The 22492-nt window shown below is 39.4% G+C and overlaps 2 protein-coding genes across 4 annotated transcripts; both read left to right on the forward strand.

Moving 5' to 3' along the window:
• Positions 1-7457: 7457 nt before the first annotated feature.
• capns1a (calpain, small subunit 1 a) lies at positions 7458-13300 on the forward strand. Of its 3 annotated transcripts, none has more exons than XM_027273670.1 (11): positions 7458-7523; positions 8901-8957; positions 9037-9073; positions 9160-9252; positions 9350-9407; positions 9521-9585; positions 10150-10218; positions 10962-11040; positions 11362-11478; positions 11587-11645; positions 11740-13300. In XM_027273670.1, exons 2-11 carry the CDS (start codon positions 8911-8913, stop codon positions 11764-11766), a joined length of 651 nt encoding a protein of 216 aa, XP_027129471.1. In that variant the 5' UTR covers positions 7458-7523; positions 8901-8910; the 3' UTR covers positions 11767-13300. The 3 variants fall into 3 exon arrangements, with proteins under 3 accessions (XP_027129471.1, XP_027129470.1, XP_027129469.1); XM_027273669.1 differs by having other exon boundaries at positions 7465-7584; XM_027273668.1 differs by having other exon boundaries at positions 7507-7644.
• A 2138-nt stretch (positions 13301-15438) lies between these two features.
• On the forward strand, positions 15439-22201 carry zgc:153990 (nuclear apoptosis-inducing factor 1). Its single transcript, XM_019267821.2, has 5 exons — positions 15439-15740; positions 17245-17475; positions 17659-18078; positions 18216-18269; positions 21130-22201. Exons 2-5 carry the CDS (start codon positions 17349-17351, stop codon positions 21570-21572), a joined length of 1044 nt encoding a protein of 347 aa, XP_019123366.1. The 5' UTR covers positions 15439-15740; positions 17245-17348; the 3' UTR covers positions 21573-22201.
• The last annotated feature ends 291 nt before the right edge of the window (positions 22202-22492 follow it).

Genomic DNA, 22492 nt, shown 5'->3' on the forward strand with positions numbered 1-22492 from the left:
CTACTATGGTGAGGGAATGAGAGGATTTTAAAAGTGTCATTGTTTTTATTATTAGTTTATTTGAACATTATTCATTAATAGATTTAACGGTAATGACTATTTAATGTAACTGTAGTACTGTGTTTGTAAAAGAAATTCAGTGAGTTGTGTTTTATGACTCGTGGACTACCAGTGAAGTCAGCATTTCAGTGTTAATAATTGAATTGTTTTTTAAAGATTATTTTTGCGACGGCAACAAAGAGTCATTATAAATGTTCATTTTAACATCACTTGTCTTCTGTTCCTTTTATTCGCCACCTTGCTCTTTCTCGCTCTCGAGTGAAAGGTCGAGTGTTTATATAATCGCAACCAACACGTTCTATGAATAGATCGATTTCTGGAGTGTCGAGTTTGAGCACGTATTAGACGTGAACAATGGCCGCGTGTTTACATGGACACAATGCTCGGGTGATGAGGAATCAGATTAAGGTGCAACAAATTATGTGGTTGCAGCATAAATATCACGGCTGATTTACATGAATTCATTTGATGGTTGGTTTGTTTACGCAGGGTAGGGTGTCAGATCATGGATACTAGATTTAGTAAAAAGCTTCTTTTGTCACAAACAGCAACATTTTGTTTCATTTAGCACCGGGCTAGCTCCAAATATTTGTCCTATGTGTGATCACAGGCGGTTTCACTGCTAAATAACTTAGATTGTACAGGCCAGTGCCAATCCACATTTATTTTTACACCTATTGACCCAGCACACCCACACATTATTAGTGTTTTCATTTGGTGGTACTATGCTAGGAATACCTGACCAAAACTATCCAAACAGACGGATGAAGATAAGTGAAGAATATGGAGCACTTCCTAATTAAGTGTGTGGGAGGGCTGATATTAATGGTACATTAATAAATTAAATATAATATTAATAACTATGTTTTCATTAGAGTATAATCACCTGAAAAATAACAAGAATTATATATCTACCACCTTGTTTCTACTCTCTTGTTTGTTTGCCTTCATGCTATGAAGGAGGGTGAGGCGAGGGGGTTTCAGTTAGTAGCGGTCCTTTTAAATTACTTGGAATTAATGTGGCCAATAAAGAGAACCAGCGAGAGTCAAGTTTACAGCCGCCCTGGCACCTCATGATGGTGCTAGATGAAAAGTTAAAGAATTACAACGTTCAAAAATTCATCTTGTACACGGACATGAACATTTGTGGCAAATTTGGTGACGCCGGAGGAAATGTCGGGATCACCAAAGCTGGTAGACTGGAAATCCATCCAGTTGTTGGGATATTACAGCTAAAAATATCAGGATTATTGTTCCCATGAACATTTTTCTATCTTATGATGGAGAATCCTCTGAGTAATCACTTAGAACATCACAGGACATTCAAACTCTCCACCAAAGCCCTGCAGAGTAATGAATATCTTTCATTGTTAGAGGCTCCCTATGGCAGGGTGAGACTATCCAACGGGCAGCAACTCATTGTTTAATCAAGTTGATTAAATTAATTTGAGAAGTCTCCGTAGCTGTGGTCAGAGAGGAACGTCTTACCAGAGTCAAATCAAATCATATTTTATTTGTAAAGCCCAAAGTCACAAAGTACATTTGCCTCGGAGGGCTTTACAATCAGAGGTGGATAATAAGACTGACTAACATCTGATACTCAGTGTGAGCCAGTGATGGTATAGTGTATCAATCTAAGCCATGTATGACTGGGTTGTACAGCCAGTAATTAGCTATTTAATGGTATTGAAATGATCTCTGCATGCCATCGCTACTATTTGAACCAGGTTGACGCTCAACTCGAGTGCATGACCCGGCAAAAAAAGCACTGATTGTAATCACACGCTACATGTGACATCATCGAATGAAATCTGAGCTCTGAGCACAGTTCCAGTCACGTTTCACACAGAACTACAAGCCAGGGAAAATAATTCAAAAGTTCTGCAACATGTCAGCCTGCCATGATCCATCCAGCACACACAGCCATTCCTCCTCCTCCTCCTCCTCCTCCTCGTCCACCTCCTCCTACGCTGTTTGACCTTCATTATCAAGCAAATACATCCCTAATCTACTGAGCTCAGCCACACAAGCAAGGAAGGTGACATCACGCACACATGTACAGTCTGCAGCTATACTGAGGTCATTTCCACAGTATTTTCACAGAGTTTGTAGACCCAAGATTCAATTTACATACTACACTAGAGGCATACATAGGGATTCTATAAAGGTTGGGTTCAATATATTTCAGGTTTTTCTTTGCAAGAATGTTATTCCAGCCAGTTTTGCATTTAGATGCATGTAGAGAGCTGATGTCAGTAAATGAAGTGATACTCAGTATCAACTTTCTTCTGTTCTTGGTGTCCAAAGACAAACATTTACTGCTAATTTGATTTATATAAATTCTTTCCTGGATGCTTGGATGCTGAAATTCAGTGACCGAGACAGATGGACGTGGAAAGCTTGCATGTAGTTTGCATAACAATTATCGGAATGACTAACTAACTTGCAAATATGGCCTGACAATTAGGCGTATAACCGCATGAATAAGTCATTGGAAGTAGTAGCAACCCTGAGGTCACTGGTATTTGGGGAATTGACAGAAAGCAACAGCATTTTTTTGTCTTGGTTATCTTATTTTTAAACAGTATCTGCATTAATCGTACAGTTTAGATCTAAAGCACCCTCCTCCCTCTGTAAAGGCAAGAAAATCATCTTACATTGTCCACTATGCAGTGAAACCACAATTAAATATTTTCTGCACATCCAAAGTCTCTTTTCTACCTTGAACTGAGGTGTAAAACCCTGCAGCAGTATACATTTAAGACACATTTGATTCCTGCTGTGAGAGAAGGTAGCAATGGGCTTGAATGATAAAATTGCGTTGTCAAGGTAACAGGTTGTTCTGAAGACTGCAAATACGTCGTATTGGGGATGCTCCTATACAATATTTCAATCTGCAGCCTCTGTGGCACTGAAGTACAGAAGCTCTGCGTTTCACTCCCTCAAAGTCGAGCAGGTAACCGCAGATGTAATATGGTTTGCATTCATAATTTAAGAGGTATTTAATAGCCAGTCTGTCTTCATCAATGTTATTGAAATTATTCACTGCAAATCTCATTTGCAAAACCAAATCATAGCCGTCGGAAACCTTGGGGTGGCACAGTGATTTCTTTCAAATGATGAATGAGGAAAAAAGGTGGGGACTGCTAAAGAATAGAGATACACTGAGGCTCCCTTTAACATGGCTCCTGATGTAACCATGGATACCTCTATTTCATGGATGGAGTAATTTTAGCTGGAGTGGGATCTGAAGGATAGATATCACCGTTTCTGCACTGCACATCATATATTATCACGTCTTAAATATAGATAAAAATAAATGTGATATACTGAAACACGTGCATTTAAATAATCTCACAATTAATGTCACATTTTCACAAGTGAAGATGCCTCTCTCTCTCTGCTTAATGCACTGCACGGCGGATAACTGACATACGGGGTGTTTTGTTTGCAGAACAATAGTGGATTCTGCATTCACAGAATCAAGGCAGGTGTCTGTGATGCAGTGGCTCCACTTATATATAATTTAGTAACCTAAACAGCAGTTAGGAAATCAAGCAGATTATATACATATCTGTACGTTCACAGATTTCTTTCTATGATTCCATGTGACGTTTTGGGGGTCACAATTTGTTTTTAGGATTGAACGTCACTGCAATAAAACAGCAGTGAATCCAGACACTGTTCATGGACATGTTGCCGTTGTATTTATGAATCCTATTTTTGTCTGTTCTAGTACCGTGTCTTATCAGTTGAAGAGAGAGCAGGCGAAGTGTCTGCACTGTCAAGGCAACCATGATAGTGCTGGCCACGAGGGATTAAAAGAAGATGTAGCTATGATAAAAACAGAGCAGCGCTGAGACAAACTCGGCCAGTTTCCTGGAAGTCAAGAAACGAGAGACAGAGTGTTAGATCACTCACAGGTGGATGAATATACTGTACATCTTCTGGCTGTTGTTGTCATGGTTTTACAGAGAGAGAAAAACAGTGATGAATGAACACTGGGATCATTTCTTTTTGCAATGGTTGCAGAAAGATAAAATATGATGTCAGGTGTGTGTAGAGGATCCTCTTGTGATTGTGACTGATTTGTGAAAGCAAATTCATCAGGCAGACAGACACACAGAGAGACAGTCAGAGCTTTAGGCCTGATTAAAATGTAGCAGACAGACCGGTTCACATCAGCAGTGGCAACATGCATCATCCATGGTTATATCAACATTTATAGAAATGACTTGGATCTGGAGTATTTGCATGCTGAATGCAGATATATACAGTATTGTGTTTGCTTTGACTGAGCTGTCAAATGCTCTCTGACTCCACCTGCTGGTTTTATTTAACACACATGCACACACACTCACACACACTCTCACTCACACACACACACACGTATTAAAATCTGCATGTCAAACGGCCATCATCTGTCATTTTTGAATGCCTCAGGTGTCACTTTGGCAGCGTGGTGGACAAACAATTCAAACAATTCAATCCCATGTTGTGCCTGTTATACCTGAGGGTGGTGCTGTTCTGTGGGTGACCCTCCAGCCCTCTGTTGTTGGCCCGTGTTGGCCTGTGTTGAGCGATGGCAGGAAAGGCAGACGTTTGAACTTTGTGCCAATATTCAAAATTTCATGCCAGATGCCACAGAGTTTCAGTGACATGTTCTGTGAAGCTAAAAGACAGCCTGCAGCCTGTGAGGGATGTTTTCTGATATCTGACCCTGTGCAGAGTGAATAAACTGCAGGATTTGATCTTTAATACAGATTACAGGAAGTGACTTGACAGAGATATGGGGAACAACATGCACAACACAGCTCCCCAGATGGACTCACAGAGACTTTGTAGTTCCTGGTCAAGCCCCAAGTGCACCTAACAGGATGAAATGTAACATTCGACGGTTGTATCTGTGTCGACTTCAGGCTCTGCAGAAAGAAAAGCAATTTCCTTGATATGATTCTGCATAGTCTGGATCGCAGAACACACACACACACACACACACACACAAAAAAGTTCCTTTGGCAGTTTGGCACAATCCATTACAAGTACGGGGTAATCACTGCTTATATGATCCAATTATCAGAGAATAGGATTTTGTCAAAATAAATGAAAACACAATTTTCTCTCCGTTCTCATTAAGCTGTGTTTAATTATTCAATGTGGTGTGCTATCATTTTTAAACATGCCCCAAGTCCATTGGCAAATCTTCAGAGGGATTGTCAGGGATTTTTTAACAGCGTCGCAGTTCCTCTATGAAATTGTTTTAACTGCCATAAAAAATATTCGGCTTTCATTTATAGATATAGCAAAGTCAGACTGAATGATTTATGTCAGGGAAGCACCAGTGGGGCCTTGGCTGTCGCTATGAAGCAGGAGTTCTCAGACTCCAGGGAGTCCAGGGACCGACTTGTGTCCATGTGTCCTGTTTGGCTATAAAAGAACGAACGCTTCTGTGGAAGTCTGAATGTTTTCTGTATTAATATATGAATATATAAACAGCAGCAGACAGTCAGCAACAGACTTTGTTAAGACTCTGAGCTGAGTTTCTCTCTGCAGGGTGCAACTGAACCAGTTTGTTTGCTTTAAATGTTGGTGTGCGGCAGCTGGTTTACTTTGGCACAGTTAGTAATAACCTTTCTTTGTGTAGTTGTCATTACAGCGAACACATTGAAAATATTACAGCAACACTATGACCCTCATTAATCTTCTATATTGCTTATTATACTGATACCATAAGAATTAATGACAAACACACACCATACTGATATCTTAATTTTAGTCTGGAAGCCCGTACAGTGGACTGTTGTGTGTTTCTGTTATATATTTACTGTTTGTACTGCCTCAAAATATTTGTTTGGAAATCATAGTTGAAGTTGTAAAGGTGAGAAAAATAGATATTGTCAGAGTTTAGATAGTGTTTCATGTGAGTCTACAAATATTTGACTTTTACTCTTCCTTGTGTTCAGTTGGGTTTTGTGTAGAACAAGTAAAGGCGTGTTATGGAAGTGTGTCCTCAGGGGAAAGGGGGGAAACTCAAAGTGTGTGTAAGGACTTACTGTGCATGCATTATAGAGGAAACATAAAAGTAGAATAGCAGAAATATTTACATCTCATCTGTCTAAAGACAGAAACTTACACTCCAGACCAGACGGTGGCAGAGACGTGCTCTAACTGTGTTCCTACACTGCCCAGAAATAAATTAATAAAACTGAAAAATTAAAAGAAGAAAAGAAAAACACAACAAAGATGAAATAGCTGTGAAGAGATAAATCTTCGAACCCGGAGATGACACGTAGATTTACGCATTGCTGTCAAAAATGAACTCTACCATCATTTTATGAGATATACTAATAAGAAATAACGTTTTTTAACAATAACAAAGTGTATGAGTGTAAGTTAAACTCTTTATGTTCATAATATAACGCGATTTATGCGTTTTTCCAGCGTTGCACGTCGCACTGCGCATGTCCAAAACAAACCATTTATATCAGGCTTTATGTTAGCCCCATAGACACATATATATATATATATATATATACGTATATGTATATAGACAAACAAACAAATAAAGAATTCAGTCATACTAGTTCACGTTGTGCAATAGTAACATATCACCAGCATAATTACATGATAGTATAATAAGGATCAAAAGGGGAAAAGCATGAAAACAAAAAAGCAAAAATAAAACTTAGATGTAACAGACTTTGTAATCTTACATATAAATACATTTCTAGTTATGACTGTTGAAAATATCTGCATGAATATTCATTATAGACATTTTTTATTAAGAGACTAATCAAAGCTTAAATGATGGTGATGAATCTTTAAATTTACATTTATGGATGTGAAATTTCCCTAATAAAATATAAAGGTTGACAATAATACATAGTTTCTTTTCTTTGTATTCAAAATAAGTAATAAAGTTTTTTCCCTCAATGTTGATTTTATGTTTTGTTTCACACGATATATAGTTTTGAAGTTCTTTCCTAAATGTGCTACTGTATGGGCAACTATAAAATAAATGAGTTTTTGATACATATGCTTTATATGGGTGTATGTTATGTACTATTTTAAAATGTAATGCAAGTGACACAGAATTTAAAAGGAGCAACAAGCCAGGCTTTATGCCAATCAACATCCATAAAGATACAAATGTTTTTTCCTCTCGGTGTTATTTCCTTAACATTGTTTATTAGTGCGTGTTTTACTCGGGAACACCATTTATATGAAGAATAGTTCATGCACATTCTGATTTTTATAGCTTTTCATTATTAATTCTGTCATTCCGCTGGGAATGGAGAAGTCTGTGTGTGAAGTGTTTGGAGAAATTGCGCAAACACGAGGCGAGTCATGCTCTTGTGTCGCATTGACTCTCTGCGGCGTCAGCTGGGGCGTGTTGACGGAGCCTCCTCCTCCACCACCTCCTCCTCCACCTCCTCCTCCTCCTGGGACTGCTGCTAGCTGAGGTTAGTGAAACTCACGCAATCACCGTCAGACTCAACTCCGACAAAGTGCAGCTTCCTCCCGGTAAATATCCACAATCCAGATCAGACATTAGCGCATAAACGGTGGAGGATCAGAGCACAGGTAATTACGGTAAAAAGAAAACCCGTGCTAACATGTAGCGTGTTTAACCCGTGCTAGTGCTAAAGTTAGTTAGCTGTCCTGGTGGCTGAGTACCGAGCTAAGTTAAGAGGCTGCACAGTTTTACAAACTGGATTTGTCAGCGGCAGTTTGGTTTTAGTTAGATTAATAAATAAGCTGCTAATGTCCGAGCTCACGTTAACGCACTTTAACGGCTCTTGCTCTTTCTCGTGCGTGTTTAACTGACAGTTACGGTAAGTTAACCTGAGCGTAGCCGATCTTTAAACTTCAAAAACAACATGTTTTACCCGTTAATGTTTTTTTTTAAAGTGCTTATAGTTTTTATAAAGGTTTAATGTGTCAGGATGACCTTTTTTAATTTTTTAATTGGCTCTGTTTTCAGCTTTCAGGGTGCGGCATTTGACATTTTTTGTTTTCGCAACAGGAAAAATGTTTCAAGTGGCTGCTGCAGCTGTAGTGTGGGTGTAACCGGGAATCACACACTAAACAAGCCAATGCATGAGAGATAACAAGTTCAGCCGTAGATCTGCACACAGCTTAGGCCCAGTCATGGTTTCCATTAGCATTACATTGTGCATGCATGTCATGTTCACTATTGTATGTCGTCTAATTGTTAATTATAGACCTCTGCACAGTACCGTATATAGTCAGTTGTTGGACCTCATGGGCGAGAGACAAACAGAACATAACGTGTCTGACATATAATAACTTATATTTACTTTATTCACCTTATTAACCTATTTATATGCTGGGTTATTAACCCAGATGTGTTTATAATTGATAAAACGTTCAGTAATGTGTGAATAATATGTTAATAGTAATAGTTTTTGTCAAAAGTAGCTTTTTATTGCATATTAAGTTAACTTTATTATCAATGGACATACAGAGAATCGAAATTGCGTTTCCCTCTTATCCCGGTGCAAACAGCAATAAACATGAAATATAAAATATAAAAGATGTATAAATATAAAAATATATACAAGCTAAAAGACATCCGAGAATAGAAAAGATATAAATGGTATAAATATGGCACAGTATAAACAGAATTATCAGTATAAATATAAAATTAAATCAAACTGGTGGACCCCCTGCAGTACCTCTGCGGACCGCCTAGGGGTCACGGACCCCTGGTTGAAGACCCCCTGCTCTAACCACATGTAATCACTGCTGTGATAGTTTCCGAGTGTTTTTAAGTGATCTGTGTGGTGTCTAACTCATGTCGCATTCTGCGTTCACAGCTGAGAGAAAATGTTTTTTGCCAAGAAGTTCATCAGTGGCATCATCGATGTCGTCAGGTGAGAATCTGCCACCCGTCTAAAACCCCCCCAAAAAAATCTGATCTGTGTTTTTAACTTCTTGCTCGTCTCTTCGCAGCAACATCGACGTAGACCAGTTTGTGCCCTCTGACCCTGTGAGTATCGACACTGATGTTACCGGCTCTGTCTGACCGTCACCGTTTTGGTTTTCTAACGTTTTGCCGTCGCTCTTCTCCCGCAGCCTCCACCACGCAGGCCGGCCGTGTACGCAGAGCAGCATGAGAGCGACGAGGAGAAACAGTTTCGCAGAGTCTTCCAGCAGCTCGCTGGAGAAGTGAGTGCTACCTTTTATTAATATAAGAACATCTCATCCTTCATCCATGTCTGCTTTTCTGCTGTGATGTTCACACTGTTGACTGTTTGTCATACAGGACATGGAAGTGAGCCCGACCGAGCTGATGAACATCCTCAACAGAATCATTTCAAAGCGTAAGTGTCACATTGAGTCTGTCTGGTTCTTGTAGTTCTTTGTGGTCTCGTGCTCTGTTTTATGTATCTTTTTAAAAGAGACAAACAACATGATGAGTCTTCTTGTGTTTCAGGTGACGACCTGAAGACGGATGGTTTCAGCATTGAGTCTTGCAGGAGCATGGTGGCAGTCATGGATGTATCCTTTCTGTCGTTAGGAGACTTTATGTGTTTGTGTAATCGAGGTGACAGTATGAAGCCGGTGGTGACAGCGCAGGAGAGAGAGAGAACAGTTGGCTATAAGAATTTTAAAAAAGGGAAGTGACTCATAAAAATGAACTCCCTTACAGCATTGGATAGTAATGAGTAATGACCTTGAAATCTGTGAAGGTTAAACACTGAGATATCTGGACATGCTGCTCCAAAGACGGAGCCATGATCCCGAAACTTTGGCCAAATTATGAAAAGATCTCTAAGACTGTGCTTGGCTTCCTAGCTCTGGAAGTTTTTTATTAGTAAGCAGTAATATTTTCACATCTAACTATAAAACCACTTAAAGGTAGCTCAGTGAGATTTATGTCATCCTCACATCAGTAGTTTAAAATCCATCTGCAGTTTCTACTGTGACTTCTGTGCTACATGAAAGAGGAAGGCACGTTAAGATACACCTTGGGCAAATACAGCGTACCCACAAGTATGGCAACTGTTTATCAAAGCTGGAATCTTGATGACTCTGTGTCTGTTGTCCTTAACGCTATTTCAGAGCGACAGCACCGGGAAACTCGGCTTTCACGAATTCAAACACCTCTGGAACAATATAAAGAAATGGCAGGCGAGTACAGCAGGCGTGTTGCGTTCGTTGGACACATCTGTTTCTGTGCAGCGCAGTTACATTCCTGTGGTCCGTGTTAATCATCTCCAGTTAGAGCGAACATACAAGACATTGTAGCCCGAAGAGCCAGTGTGTTAGATGGCATTCCGTGGTGACTGAATCTTGCTTGTTTAGGAGGAACTGCAGTGGCAGGGAGAAATGCAAAACGCCCGATCTAGAGCCGATGTTTGGTTTGTCCATTCAGGGCTACTGTAGAAACATGATGGTGCAACATGGTGGACTCTTGGCTCTTGACAAATTTTTAGGTTCTCACGAATATTAAGCTTCATCTCTGCCCCCATAAATGTCACACACTGGACCTTTTAAATCATAAACAGTATCAGCTGTTTATTGATGTTACGGATTACTTTAATTTGAATGTATAAAGTGCCAAATCCCTCATATTTTAATTAACTGTTATGTGTTGCATAGACATAAATCTGTATACTGCGTTTACTGAGGTTCACACATTATTAAATTGTCAACATGTGGAACAGATGATTTAATTTTCTGTCAAAGGAAAATCTTAGCATCAATCTGCTCTGTCAGTCACGTGACTCATGTATTTAGTGCATGATGAAGCATACAGTACAAGAAAAACGGCCGTACCCGGTTGTAAAACATACAATAATCAGCGGTTGTTGCTTTCTAGGAAACGTTCACGTGACATAAATGCTCTCAGTACTTACATTGTTGTTTTTTAGGGAGTGTACAAATCCTATGACGCGGACGGCTCCGGTGTCATCGGTGCAGACGAGTTGCCAAGCGCATTCAGAGCCGCAGGTGAGTTTGTTGGCTGAATGTTTGCACAGCTACTGAAAAGATGCAGAGCAAACCACACATTATTAAAACCAGTAATGAAAGCCACAGAACTTCACAAATGAAGTGCACATTTCAAACATCGGATGGATCATTGTTTCATAAACTGAATGTAAATATGAGCGTTTTATCGTGATTCGTTTTAGCTCTCGCTGGCATCATTTTATTATCTTGTCATTTTGAGGGAACGCTATTTAAATGGATGAACCGCTTGGTCAAAATTTCCGTGATAGATATGGGAAGCCAGTCAAATTAAAGTCAGTCTGTGGTTCATCTCCTCCTCAGGTTTCCCTCTCAACGATCAGCTGTTCGACCTGATAATCCGCAGATACAGCGACGAAAGCGGGAACATGGATTTCGACAACTACATTGGCTGCCTCGTGAGGCTGGACGCCATGTGCCGTGAGTCATTAAAAAATATATATTGATTAACTTGTTGGTTTAGCAGCTTTATCTGCGTGATGAGACTGAACTGAAGGAGTTGTAGCTGTAATATCTTTTCTTCTTCAGGTGCCTTCAAAACCCTGGATAAGGACAACAATGGGACTATCAAAGTCAACGTTCAGGAGGTAACGTAATCTCAGTTATTTTAAACGTCAGTGAGGTTTGATTGGACTTCAGTGGTTACATAAAGTCATCTTCTCTGCTCTTCTTTCCTTTCAGTGGCTTCAGTTGACCATGTACTCTTGAGTCCGGGACGAGGCCTCTCCTGCGTGTCATACAGAAACCACTTTGTTTGTCTGCACAGTACAAAATACTTTTTTTCAACCATCCCTACAACTTCCTGTTAGTCAGCGAATCCCTTGTGTGTGCAGGTTTATTTCAAATGTTAAAAATGTAATGCCAAGTGTGCAATATTCCATAATACTTGCAAGACAGGGTTGGTACTGTGTTACCGGTCGGGAGAAACACAAACCTGCACTCACAATCGATAGCTGAGGATTTAAAAAACATGAATGCTACTGAATGTTCTGGACACGTATGTAGCCAACACGATTAAGGTGCCACTTATTTGCTTTTTTAACCTGCCTCAAGCCAAAACTACACACGAGGAAGCAGGCCAACGTTAAGATGCTTTTACACCGTGAAATTTATGGGAAAAAAAATTAACTAATGTGAAGGCTCCTGTTCATGCGTGGCTGGGTCTGGTTTCACAAAGATTAAAAGGTTACAGGCAAATGAGGAAATACTGCTGAAGGCCAGTTTAAGAAATAAAGAGTGACATTGTTTTACATACCTGACTGAACTGTTTGTCACCTGCTGACAAAAACAGGAAAGCCGGCTCACTCGTCACAGGTTTTCTGTCGGAGTGAACACAGATTAACAGTGTTAAACTAGTTAGGCGGCCCATGTTTTTTGTTTTTAATGGCCACACACACCACTTATCTCTTTAATGATGTTCTTCTCAGAACTGTGTAGGCGTGTACGGACTGCTTGATTGACATCCCTGTCTCTCCACTGTTCGTTTTGTCCTACCTGTTAGACAGGTCATTGTACACCTTTCGGGTTCATGTTAGTACAAGGTTCTTGGTGACTTTGGAAATTCTTAGCAGCTTCACTCAATAACCAGCTTGCACGTTCACTAAGAATCACAAGGGTGTAGATTGTCCCACCCAAACAGGTGTGACAAAACTGTCGGTGTGTATACGCCCGTGAAGCCACGAGAAGAGATGTATTTGGGTCAGTGTGTCATGTCTTTAGGAGATAGCCATGTTCATTGTCTTTGTGAAACAAGCCCCAAGTTCACTGACCGGAGAGTAAAGTAGATATTTCAATCTAGGTGAACTTGCATCAGCCTATTGCAAGTTAATTATGGTTTATTAATGACTAATACACTCCATTATGCTTGCATCAGAGTTGCACTGTTACTGTATATGCATAGGAGTCAGGAATGCCAGTTTGTTTATGTCTGGGCAGCCTAATATTTTTCCATTTAATGTTTCATGCTGGTTAGTTTAACTTGGCCGCGGCATTATCTATGTCTCAGCTTCCACTTTACTTTTCTTACCACTGTGTTCTTTATTCAGACTTCCTGCACCGGAAAAAATTCCAGCACAATATGTAAATTGAAGATATATAACGTTATAACGTGTATGCCACTAATGCATGAAGCCAATATTAAAGGGTTTTTAACCATGTAGTTTTAGCCACAGTCATTAAACTGTTAAAATGCTTGGTGAAATAAATACGTGTGCCATATTTGAAATAAAAGGGGTATGTTAAATGTGTCTGTCTTATTCTTGATGCTCTACCTAATAATAACCTAGTTATGTTCTTGCCCGTTGCACGCATGCATGCCCAGATATTGTGCAGATTGGGAGTTTCCCTTAACAACAAATGAAGCATTCAACAGTCAACAATATATAATCTTCCTATTTGTAATTAACCTGCCTCCTGTGTAAACAGTCTGCAGCTGAACAGGGTCGGCCTACACTGCTGTACTGTGGTACTTTTTTCTGAGGTGGTACGCAGTGTAAAAAGTTAGAAAAACAGTGATCTAAGTAATTGGTTCATATTGTTACTCCATTATATACAGGCTGATAACATCCAACAGGGAACGGAAGCTCTTAATGTTATATTGCTCTGTTCAAAGCCACCAGACTCCTTTGACAGAAACGGTAGATTAGAGTGTTGTAGTACTCGAAATCGGTCTGCATTTTTACTCGGTCTCAGACAAAGAGGACTCTAGATTTTAGTTCAAGACCACAACTGTAGGGATGTCACTTAATTGCCTGTGTCTGATCTATTCTTTAACTGTCTGGAGGGAGGAGACATCAGCCAAATCTTTTGGAATGAAATTCAAGTCCATCTGCAAAAACAGGGTCCAAAAGAACACATCAGTTTGTACACACTTCAAGGAGACGCTTAATGACTCAATGTAACCACGCTTCACCCAAAGTGTTTTCATGAAAAATAGCTACCTAAATCTGGTCTGGTATATTACCTGTGTGAATATGAGTCATCTATCCATCCATCCACCAACAGTGCCCTCCACTGGCAGAAAAAGTGTCACAATAAAATAAAAACAAATACTTTTTTTTTTTTTTGCATGTTACATTACTTGATCATCAACAACAGCAACATACTGGTTAATATAGATAGATAGATAGATAGATAGATAGATAGATAGATAGATAGTCATCCCTTAGTTATGCTGCCATAGGATTAGACTGCTGGGGGACTTTCTTTCTCTCTCTCTCTCTCTCTCTCTCTGATGATTTGCTGCCGCTGTGCATCTGTGTCTCTCTATCTCTATCACAGGTTCCACTGCTGCTGTAATCATTCTATCATTTATTGTAATTGTACAATATGTTTGTGTTGATTTGTCCTGTGCACGTGACATCTATTGCATGCCTGTCTGTCCTGGGAGAGGGATCCCTCCTCTGTGGCTCTTCCTGAGCTTTCTTACACATTTTTTCCCTGTTAAAGGTTTTTTGTGGGCAAGTTTTTCCTCACTCGAACCGAGGGTCTAAGGACAGAGGGTGTCACTCCCTGTACAGATTGTAAAGCCCTCAGAGGCAAATGTACTTTGTGACTGATTTGATTTGATCTGATTTGATAGATAGATAGATAGATAGATAGATAGATAGATAGATAGATAGATAGATAGATAGATAGATAGATAGATAAACTATACATAATAAAATATCAAAACAACAATAGTAAACAAAATATATTGTACAAAAGTATATACAGCAAATTGACAGTGTTGATTTGGTGCAAAGTAAGAAAGGAGAAATGTGCAGTGACTGTAAATCTTTAGCTGTTCGCAATCTGAAACCGACATTTGAGGCTGTAAACAAACAGCTGATTTGATGAAAGCTAAAGTATGTAACGTCAAAGTATATTATTATACAGTATTTGTGAGTTACGTTACACTCGTTCAGGCTCAACAGCTGAGCAATTATGGTGTGTGTGTGTAGGTAAAGTTACTTTGACTTTATTATTTATCCCAAGCTGGGAAATTATAGTGCAGCAGCAGCATTACACACAGTGACAATGAGAATAAAAATATAAAGAACAAACTATACATATTAAAATAGCAAAATATCAATAGTAAATAAAAAATATTGTACAAAAGTATATACAGAAAATTGGCAGTGTTGATTTAGTGCAAAGTAAGAAAGGAGAAATGTGCAGTGGCTGTAAATTATGACCTGAGTTTATTTATTTATTTATTTTTAATGCACATTTACAGTGATAGTGTGTGTGTGGGTGTGTGTGTGTGTGTGTGTGTGGTGTGGTGTGTGTGTGTGTGTGGGTGTGTGTGTGTGGTGTGTTGTGTGTGTGTGTGTGTGTTTGAAGTCAGTCCAAAGCTACAAACACCAGAAAACAGCTTTATACTGGCGCTCCTTCAAAATAAAAGCACATTACTACAACGGGTGGAAGAAAAAAATATAAGAAATAAAAGAACAAAGCCGCGTAGTCAGCGAAATAAATCACCAGAGCAGCCGTAGTTATTGTTTTAATTTACACTATTTAAAATATAAAGTCGTGTTTTCAAACTGGTGTCATTACGTTAGTCGGTGAAGTTAGCTTCAGTTGCTAAACCAACGGTTACCGGACATCTCCACACACGCGCTAACTTGACCGTAGCTATCTTTGTCGATAAGGAAGTTTATCATTACGTTTCTGGACCAAAACCCGACTTGTTTGACTCAGGGGTATGTTCACCATCTCTTTAAATGTTTGTATAATTCATGTGTAACCTCTGTGGGGTGAGCTACCGCGAGCTAACGGCCTCTGCAGCCGTTTCTCTAACGGCTCTTAGCTTCGAGCTAAACCGTCCTGCTAGCCCGGTGTGTGTTGTTGTGTAACACTCGACTAAAGCCAGAGAAATAAATAAAAATAAACGCACACAGCACCGCGTGTGTGTGGGATTAAACACCTGCTAATGTTAGGTATTTAAACATGAAGTGAAACGTAGATAAAGGTGTGTATCATTGAGCTGTAGGTGCAGCTAACTGTGAGCTAACTGGGCTGAAGCATGTGTCCATTGTTCATTAGATTACATTAGATTCACTTTATTCATCCAAACACGGGGAGATTTATTAGTTACAGCAGCAGAGGAGAGTGTAGCAAACACTACAGGATTATAAAAAAGTAGAAAAGACAAAAAAAACCAACAATAAACAAACAGAAATATCTATAAACTACAAAATAAACACGAGAAACAATCAACCTTCAAAACAGACTGAGGATAAAAGTGGCATGATGTATAAAAAGAGTATTGTATAGTGTAAGAAATACTGCAAACAAATAATAAATATTATTGCAAGAGTGGTGACCCTAATATAAATACTATTACAAAACTAAGTGACCATGATATAAATAATAATAACTGCAAGAAAAAACCATGATCAGGTGGTGCAGGTGTTGTAAAGTCTCTCACTGTTCCTCTGCAGGTAAACACGTGCATGCAACCACCTGACAGTTTAAATGTGAATAACACTCATTCATTATTTATTTAGCTGATGAACTAACTTTACCTACACACACACACCATGATTGCTCAGCTGTTGAGCCTGAACGAGTGTAATGTAACTCACAAATACTGTATTATAATAAACTTGATGTTACATACTTTAGCTTTCATCGAATCAGCTGTTTGTTTACAGCCTCGAATATCAGTTTCAGATTGCCAACAGCTAAAAATGTACAGTCACTTCACATTTCTCCTTTCTTACTTTGCACCAAATCAACACTGCCAACTTGCTGTATATACTTTTGTACAATATATTTTATTTACTATTGCTATTTTGATATTTTATTATGTATATTTTGTTCTTTATATTTCTATTCTTATGTTGTCTATCGTCACTGTGTGTAATGCTGCTGCTGCACTGGGATAAATAAAGTATCTATCTAGTTTATGGATCAGTATGTGAGTGATATATGAGGATAGTATCATTCATTTTAAACTTTGTTAAGGGCGGCAGTAGCTCAGTCCATTGAGACTTGGCTTGACTGGACCAAAGTATGGCGAGTGGACTGGTAGCTGGCAGTGCCAAGGTGCACTTAAGCAAGGCACCGAACCCCTCTGACTGCTCTCTGGGTGGTTACCCATCACTCCACCATCTCTCTCCACTTTTGCATGTAATGCATGTTTAAAAAAAAGGATTTCTCCTCGATGGATTAATTAAAGTATCTCTTCTTCTTGTTAATCAGAGTCTTGGCACAGCTGGAGAAGCACAGCGGAGACTACAAAACAGCTGGATACCTACTGACAGCGTGTGTGTGTGTGTGTGTGTGTGCGTGTGTGTGTGTGGAGGATGTCTTCACCGATATACTACAACCAAGACAGTGTTACACGCTTTAAGAAAAGAAAAGCTCGCTTCTCCTTCAGTGAAGTCCACATACTGCTGGATGAAGTGAGGAAGCATCGTATGGTCGTCGTGGGTACGTGACTTCAAGTCATTCTCTGTCTAAATGTGGAGATTGTGCTTTGAGAGTTCTTGTGCAGAAGCTGGTTAATCAAAAACATAAAATAAACAAAGATAACCAAACAAGGGTTTACTATAAATGGTGGTAAATCTGTGAATAATAAAATGTGCTTAATCTTATTTTGTTTTCTCCCTGAAGGCAAATTTAATCGTGGCGTCCCAACAGACATGAAGAAACGCACGTGGGCAGAGATTACTGCCCGCGTCAATGAGATCGGCGAGTGCCAACGCGAGGTCATAGAGGTCATCAAGAAATGGTCCGATCTAAAGTGCGACACCAAGCGGAAAGTGGCTGCCATGCGGTCGGGGACGGTTCCCAACAGGGGTCTCAACTCGCGTCTTTCCCGAGACCTAAATCAAACGGAGAAAATAGTGCTACAAATTCTGGAGATGGACGAGGAAGACCAGAGCGGAGCGGACTTCGGCCCGCTGGGAGATGACGACGACGTGCCGGAGGAGGAAGAAGAAATGGAAGAGGAGGATATGATGGGATTGCAGAATTCTCCTAACGGGGCGCTGGACATGCTGCCTATGCCCCCACCAACCACCTATAACATGAGTGAGTAGTTCACCCAAAAATTAAATATTTATTCACCTATATTTAAGTCTATATATCACTCAATTCTATATGTCAACTTATTTTGCCTACAAGATAAATATATGGCACATAGATGACTCTTTTTTTTAATGATGCAGGGGACTCATCACAATCTGCCTTCGATGTACAGTATGACGTACCTCCAATAGAAGGTGAGTTTCAAAATCTGGGTAAAAAAGAAAAAATAAATAAAATAAATTTGGGTACAAATTAGAAATGCACTAATCAGATATTAGTGTTAATTAGGTTACAACGTTACCATCAACTAAAAGTAATCCGTTACGTTACAGTGTTACCTATGAATAAAAGTAACGCGTTAGAGTACTCATGCGTTACCAAAAATGAAAAGCCGTTTGCAGCGCCTCGCACATGCTGCAACTTAACTGACACAGACACACAGCCTGCTTTAAATGCACCGAGACGTCCTGACAATGAAGAACGTCAGTCATCCAACCAAACTAACTCTGCAGGACAACAACAACAGGAAAAACACATAGTGTTTTATTAATTCATTCTTTTTTTAACATAAGTAACTCCTTAATGTTTTTTTTAACCCAAATGCAGTTATGAAAGTGTGCTTAAGTAAACACAGTATGAGGTAAACAGGTAGCAGATTCAGATTCATTTAGAAATCAGAATCAGAAATACTTTATTAATCCCCGCAGGGAAATTGTTTTTGTTACAGCAGGTCCCAAACGGTAAGTGAGATAGTGAGTGACAGCAAGAAAACAAAACTTTAACTCTATATCCTATTTTAACACTATATACACATGTATAAATAACAGTTAAATAAAACCAGTAACAGTGAACTATGCAATATGTAAATCTTAAAACCTTCTAAAGAATTTAGTTTATGAAATAAATAGCAGTTAAGGTTAAAGGTTAAATTAACGAGCAGTGAACAATCTGTCAGAAATGTGAACAGCTGCCTCTGTGTCAAACAAAAATGATAACAGGCTGAATAACACAAACAATAAAATCTCTCAGTGGCACACAGGAAACGACAAATATCCGAACTATGAAAATACTTCACACTTCCCCATCGTCCACTTCCATTTACTCTTCAAAGTGATTAAAACGTAGCAGAGGAAGATTTTCCAAACGTCGATTTCTCTTTCTAACGTCACTCACAACACTGTCAGATATTCAAGTCTGCACCTGATTAAAAAGAAAACAGCCTTTTCCATCTGATTCAATTGCATCGTCCTATTTCAACCAGTTCAGTTTTTAATGTTGTATTCTTGTAATTTGATACTTTCATGGTTCTTTTTGTTTGTTTCTGTTATTTGCTGTCTACTTTTATTTATTGTAAGGTGTCCTTGGGTGACAGAAAGGCTCCTATGAAATAAAATGTATTATTATTGAATAAATAAAGTGGATTGGATTGAATACCGATATCTGAGGTTTAGTATCAGCCGATACCGATGCGATACAGAAAAACAGTGCAGAATTACGTTAACAAGCGGTATATCTCATTCTTTTGTGCAAGGCAACATCAGACTTGACTTAAACCTCTCTTAAATTTTTAAAAACAAATAAACAAATATAAATGTACTGAATTACTTATTTAATACTCTAATACTACTTATGTGCTACTGTAACTTTGTATTTTGTGTTATGTGTCCTGTGTGTTTTGCTTTGTACTGTTTGTTATTGTGTAATATGTTTTCATTGTGACTGCAGATGAAAAGTAGATTTTGTATCGGTATCGGTCCCGATTTTGAAGAAAATTCTAGATCGGGTCTCGGTGACAATGGGCCGATCTGTTCAGCCCGAATCTATGCGGTGCGCCGCGAGTGACGTCACGCTCACGCAACACGCCGGAAGCTCACGTTGTTTTTTAAAAAATGGAGCGAGAGAAAAAATCAGCTGTGTGGAAGTTTTTCACGATCACTAATTCTACAGGATCCACGGCGACCTGCAAAACCTGCGCAGTGCAAGTCTCGAGGGGCGGCCGGGTCACTAAACGCTTCAACACGACCAACCTGATCAGACACCTGGAGAAATGTCACGCAGGAGAACACGCGGAGTTTATTGAACTGAGCAGGCGACATGGAGGCGGCGTGAAGCAGCTGACTGTGAAGGAGGTGAAGGAGGTGAAGGAGGAGAAGGGAAGAGGTGAAGACTCCACCTTAGTGCTGCACTAAACTAAAACATTACAAAGAACTGACTTTGTTTTTTAAAGATTGTTGTACTGGTGCACAGTTACATATATTACAACATATTACAGCACAATAACAAACAGTACAAAGCAAAAAAATACACAGGACACATAACACAAAATACACAGTTACACACAATAACACATAACATACACCCACAGTGTCAGTGGCTGCAGAGCTGAGTATTAAATAAGTAATTCAGTACATTTATATCTGTTTATTTGTTTTTAAAAAATTAAGAAATGTTTAAGTTAGTCTGATGTTGCCTTGCACAAAAGAATGAGACATACCGCTTGTTGTAATTCTGTTTTTCTGTATCGGATCGGTATCGGCTGATACTAAACCTCAGATGTCGATATTCAATCCAATCCACTTTATTTATATAAGCCTTTCTGTCACCCAAGGACACCTTACAATAAATAAAAGTAGACAGCAAATAACAGAAACAAACAAAAAGAACCATGAAAGTATCAAATTACAAGAATACAACATTTAAAACAGGTTGAAATAGGACAATGCAATTGAATCAGAATTATAGCAAAATTTTTTGCAAAAACAAGGTTTCCAAAGTGCTGCACAACAAGATAAAACGCAATAGAAACACAGTAAAAACATGAAGTAGACAATAAAAAAAAACTATAAAATAAAAAAGCACTACCCGCACAAGATAAAATAAAAATAAATAAATAAATAAAAATATGCATGTGTACACATAAAATCAACACTACATGGTGTCAGAAGCCAATGAGAAGAGGTGGGTTTTAAGAACGGTATTGGAGGTGGAAAAAGCGGATCAGTGCATCTCTAGTACAAACAAAGAAAGCAACATGAGTCTTTTTCTCTCGTCCAGATCCTGAAGCTGCGTACGGAGACTCGGACGATGACCAAAGGGATGACGTGCTTCCTTCCACTCAAACAGCAAAACCAACAGAAGATCACCAAGGCAACAACGGCATCCAGAAACAAGGACAACCTCAGACGTCCTCCGGACCTTCGACGTCAACAGCCGCGCTTCCATTGCCGGGCCAGCCCTCACAGAGCGTGAGAGACAGCATGCTGCAAAACGCATCGATGAGCCTCCAAGAGCAGCACGCCACCAACATCCTGTTGGAGACGGTTTCACGCTCTCTGGAGCTTCTGTCCGAGTCGGTGCAGCAGCTGGCGGAGACTCAGCAGGAGTTTGTGCGCGAGTCGCTGCAGCTCCAGCGGGAGACGGTGCAGGTTCTCAGAGACTTCACAGGTGGAGCCATTGCACTCATGCATGACAAACTAAACGGACGGCCAGCGTTATAGCAACAGAGTTTAGACAGATGTTGTTAAGCTGTATCACTGACTACATACATGGCCTTCAGGTGCAGGAACCTTTACGTTCCACTGGACTCCACTGCTGGTTACTGTACTTTTTGATAGTACTCTGCAGATTTTCTGTGGTTATATTTTAAAACTGTATTCATAGAAACATTGTATTGATGGAATCACTGTCTGTGAGGTTACATGACCATGGATTGAGAAACAAACCATGTCAGCCATAACGAAAGAACGTGGAGTTTTTGTTTTTTTTGTTTTTTTTTTGCTACTGAAAGTGAGACTCCTACCACTCGCATTATAAGTCACGCCACGTTCAAAGCCTTTACATTCTTTTAATGTTGAAAAGTCAGTCAGTCAGATCCGTTTATGTGTCCTTGTAGTTGCATCATGTCTGGAGAGGTTATCACATGTACTGTAATGGTGAGTGGATTTCCGCACCTGACCATTATATGGTCTATATGTCTGAAAGCTAAAAGTTACTAAGATACTTTGAGAATACCTGTAACTGAATACTTTGTGATTGTCTGATTTTTGTTTTTTACATTGCAAACACTTGAATATGGAAGTTTCAATAATTTCTTTGAAATATGGAATAAAACCCTCATGTATTTAAACAGAACACAAGTCGTCTGTAAAGTGCTCCAGTGGGAATCCGACTGGATTCAGGGCTGCACTTTTTAGCTTAAAGATAGAGCTGCTTCAAAGTCTGATCATCCAGTAGACTGTTAAACCGAGAAACCGGTTCTGATCCTCGTTCATTCGGGAGGTTCGTGCTCAGATTTTAATCTTAAGACTTGTAAATGAGCCGTCGGCTGTTTTCGGAGACGCGGTTTACACAACAGAAAACCTGTTTTACACACACACACACACAGACCTTAAAGGATGAAGCTGGAAATGAACATGTT

This window comes from Larimichthys crocea, chromosome XXII, assembly GCF_000972845.2.
Source record: "Larimichthys crocea isolate SSNF chromosome XXII, L_crocea_2.0, whole genome shotgun sequence".
Classification (NCBI taxonomy): Eukaryota; Metazoa; Chordata; class Actinopteri; family Sciaenidae; genus Larimichthys; species Larimichthys crocea.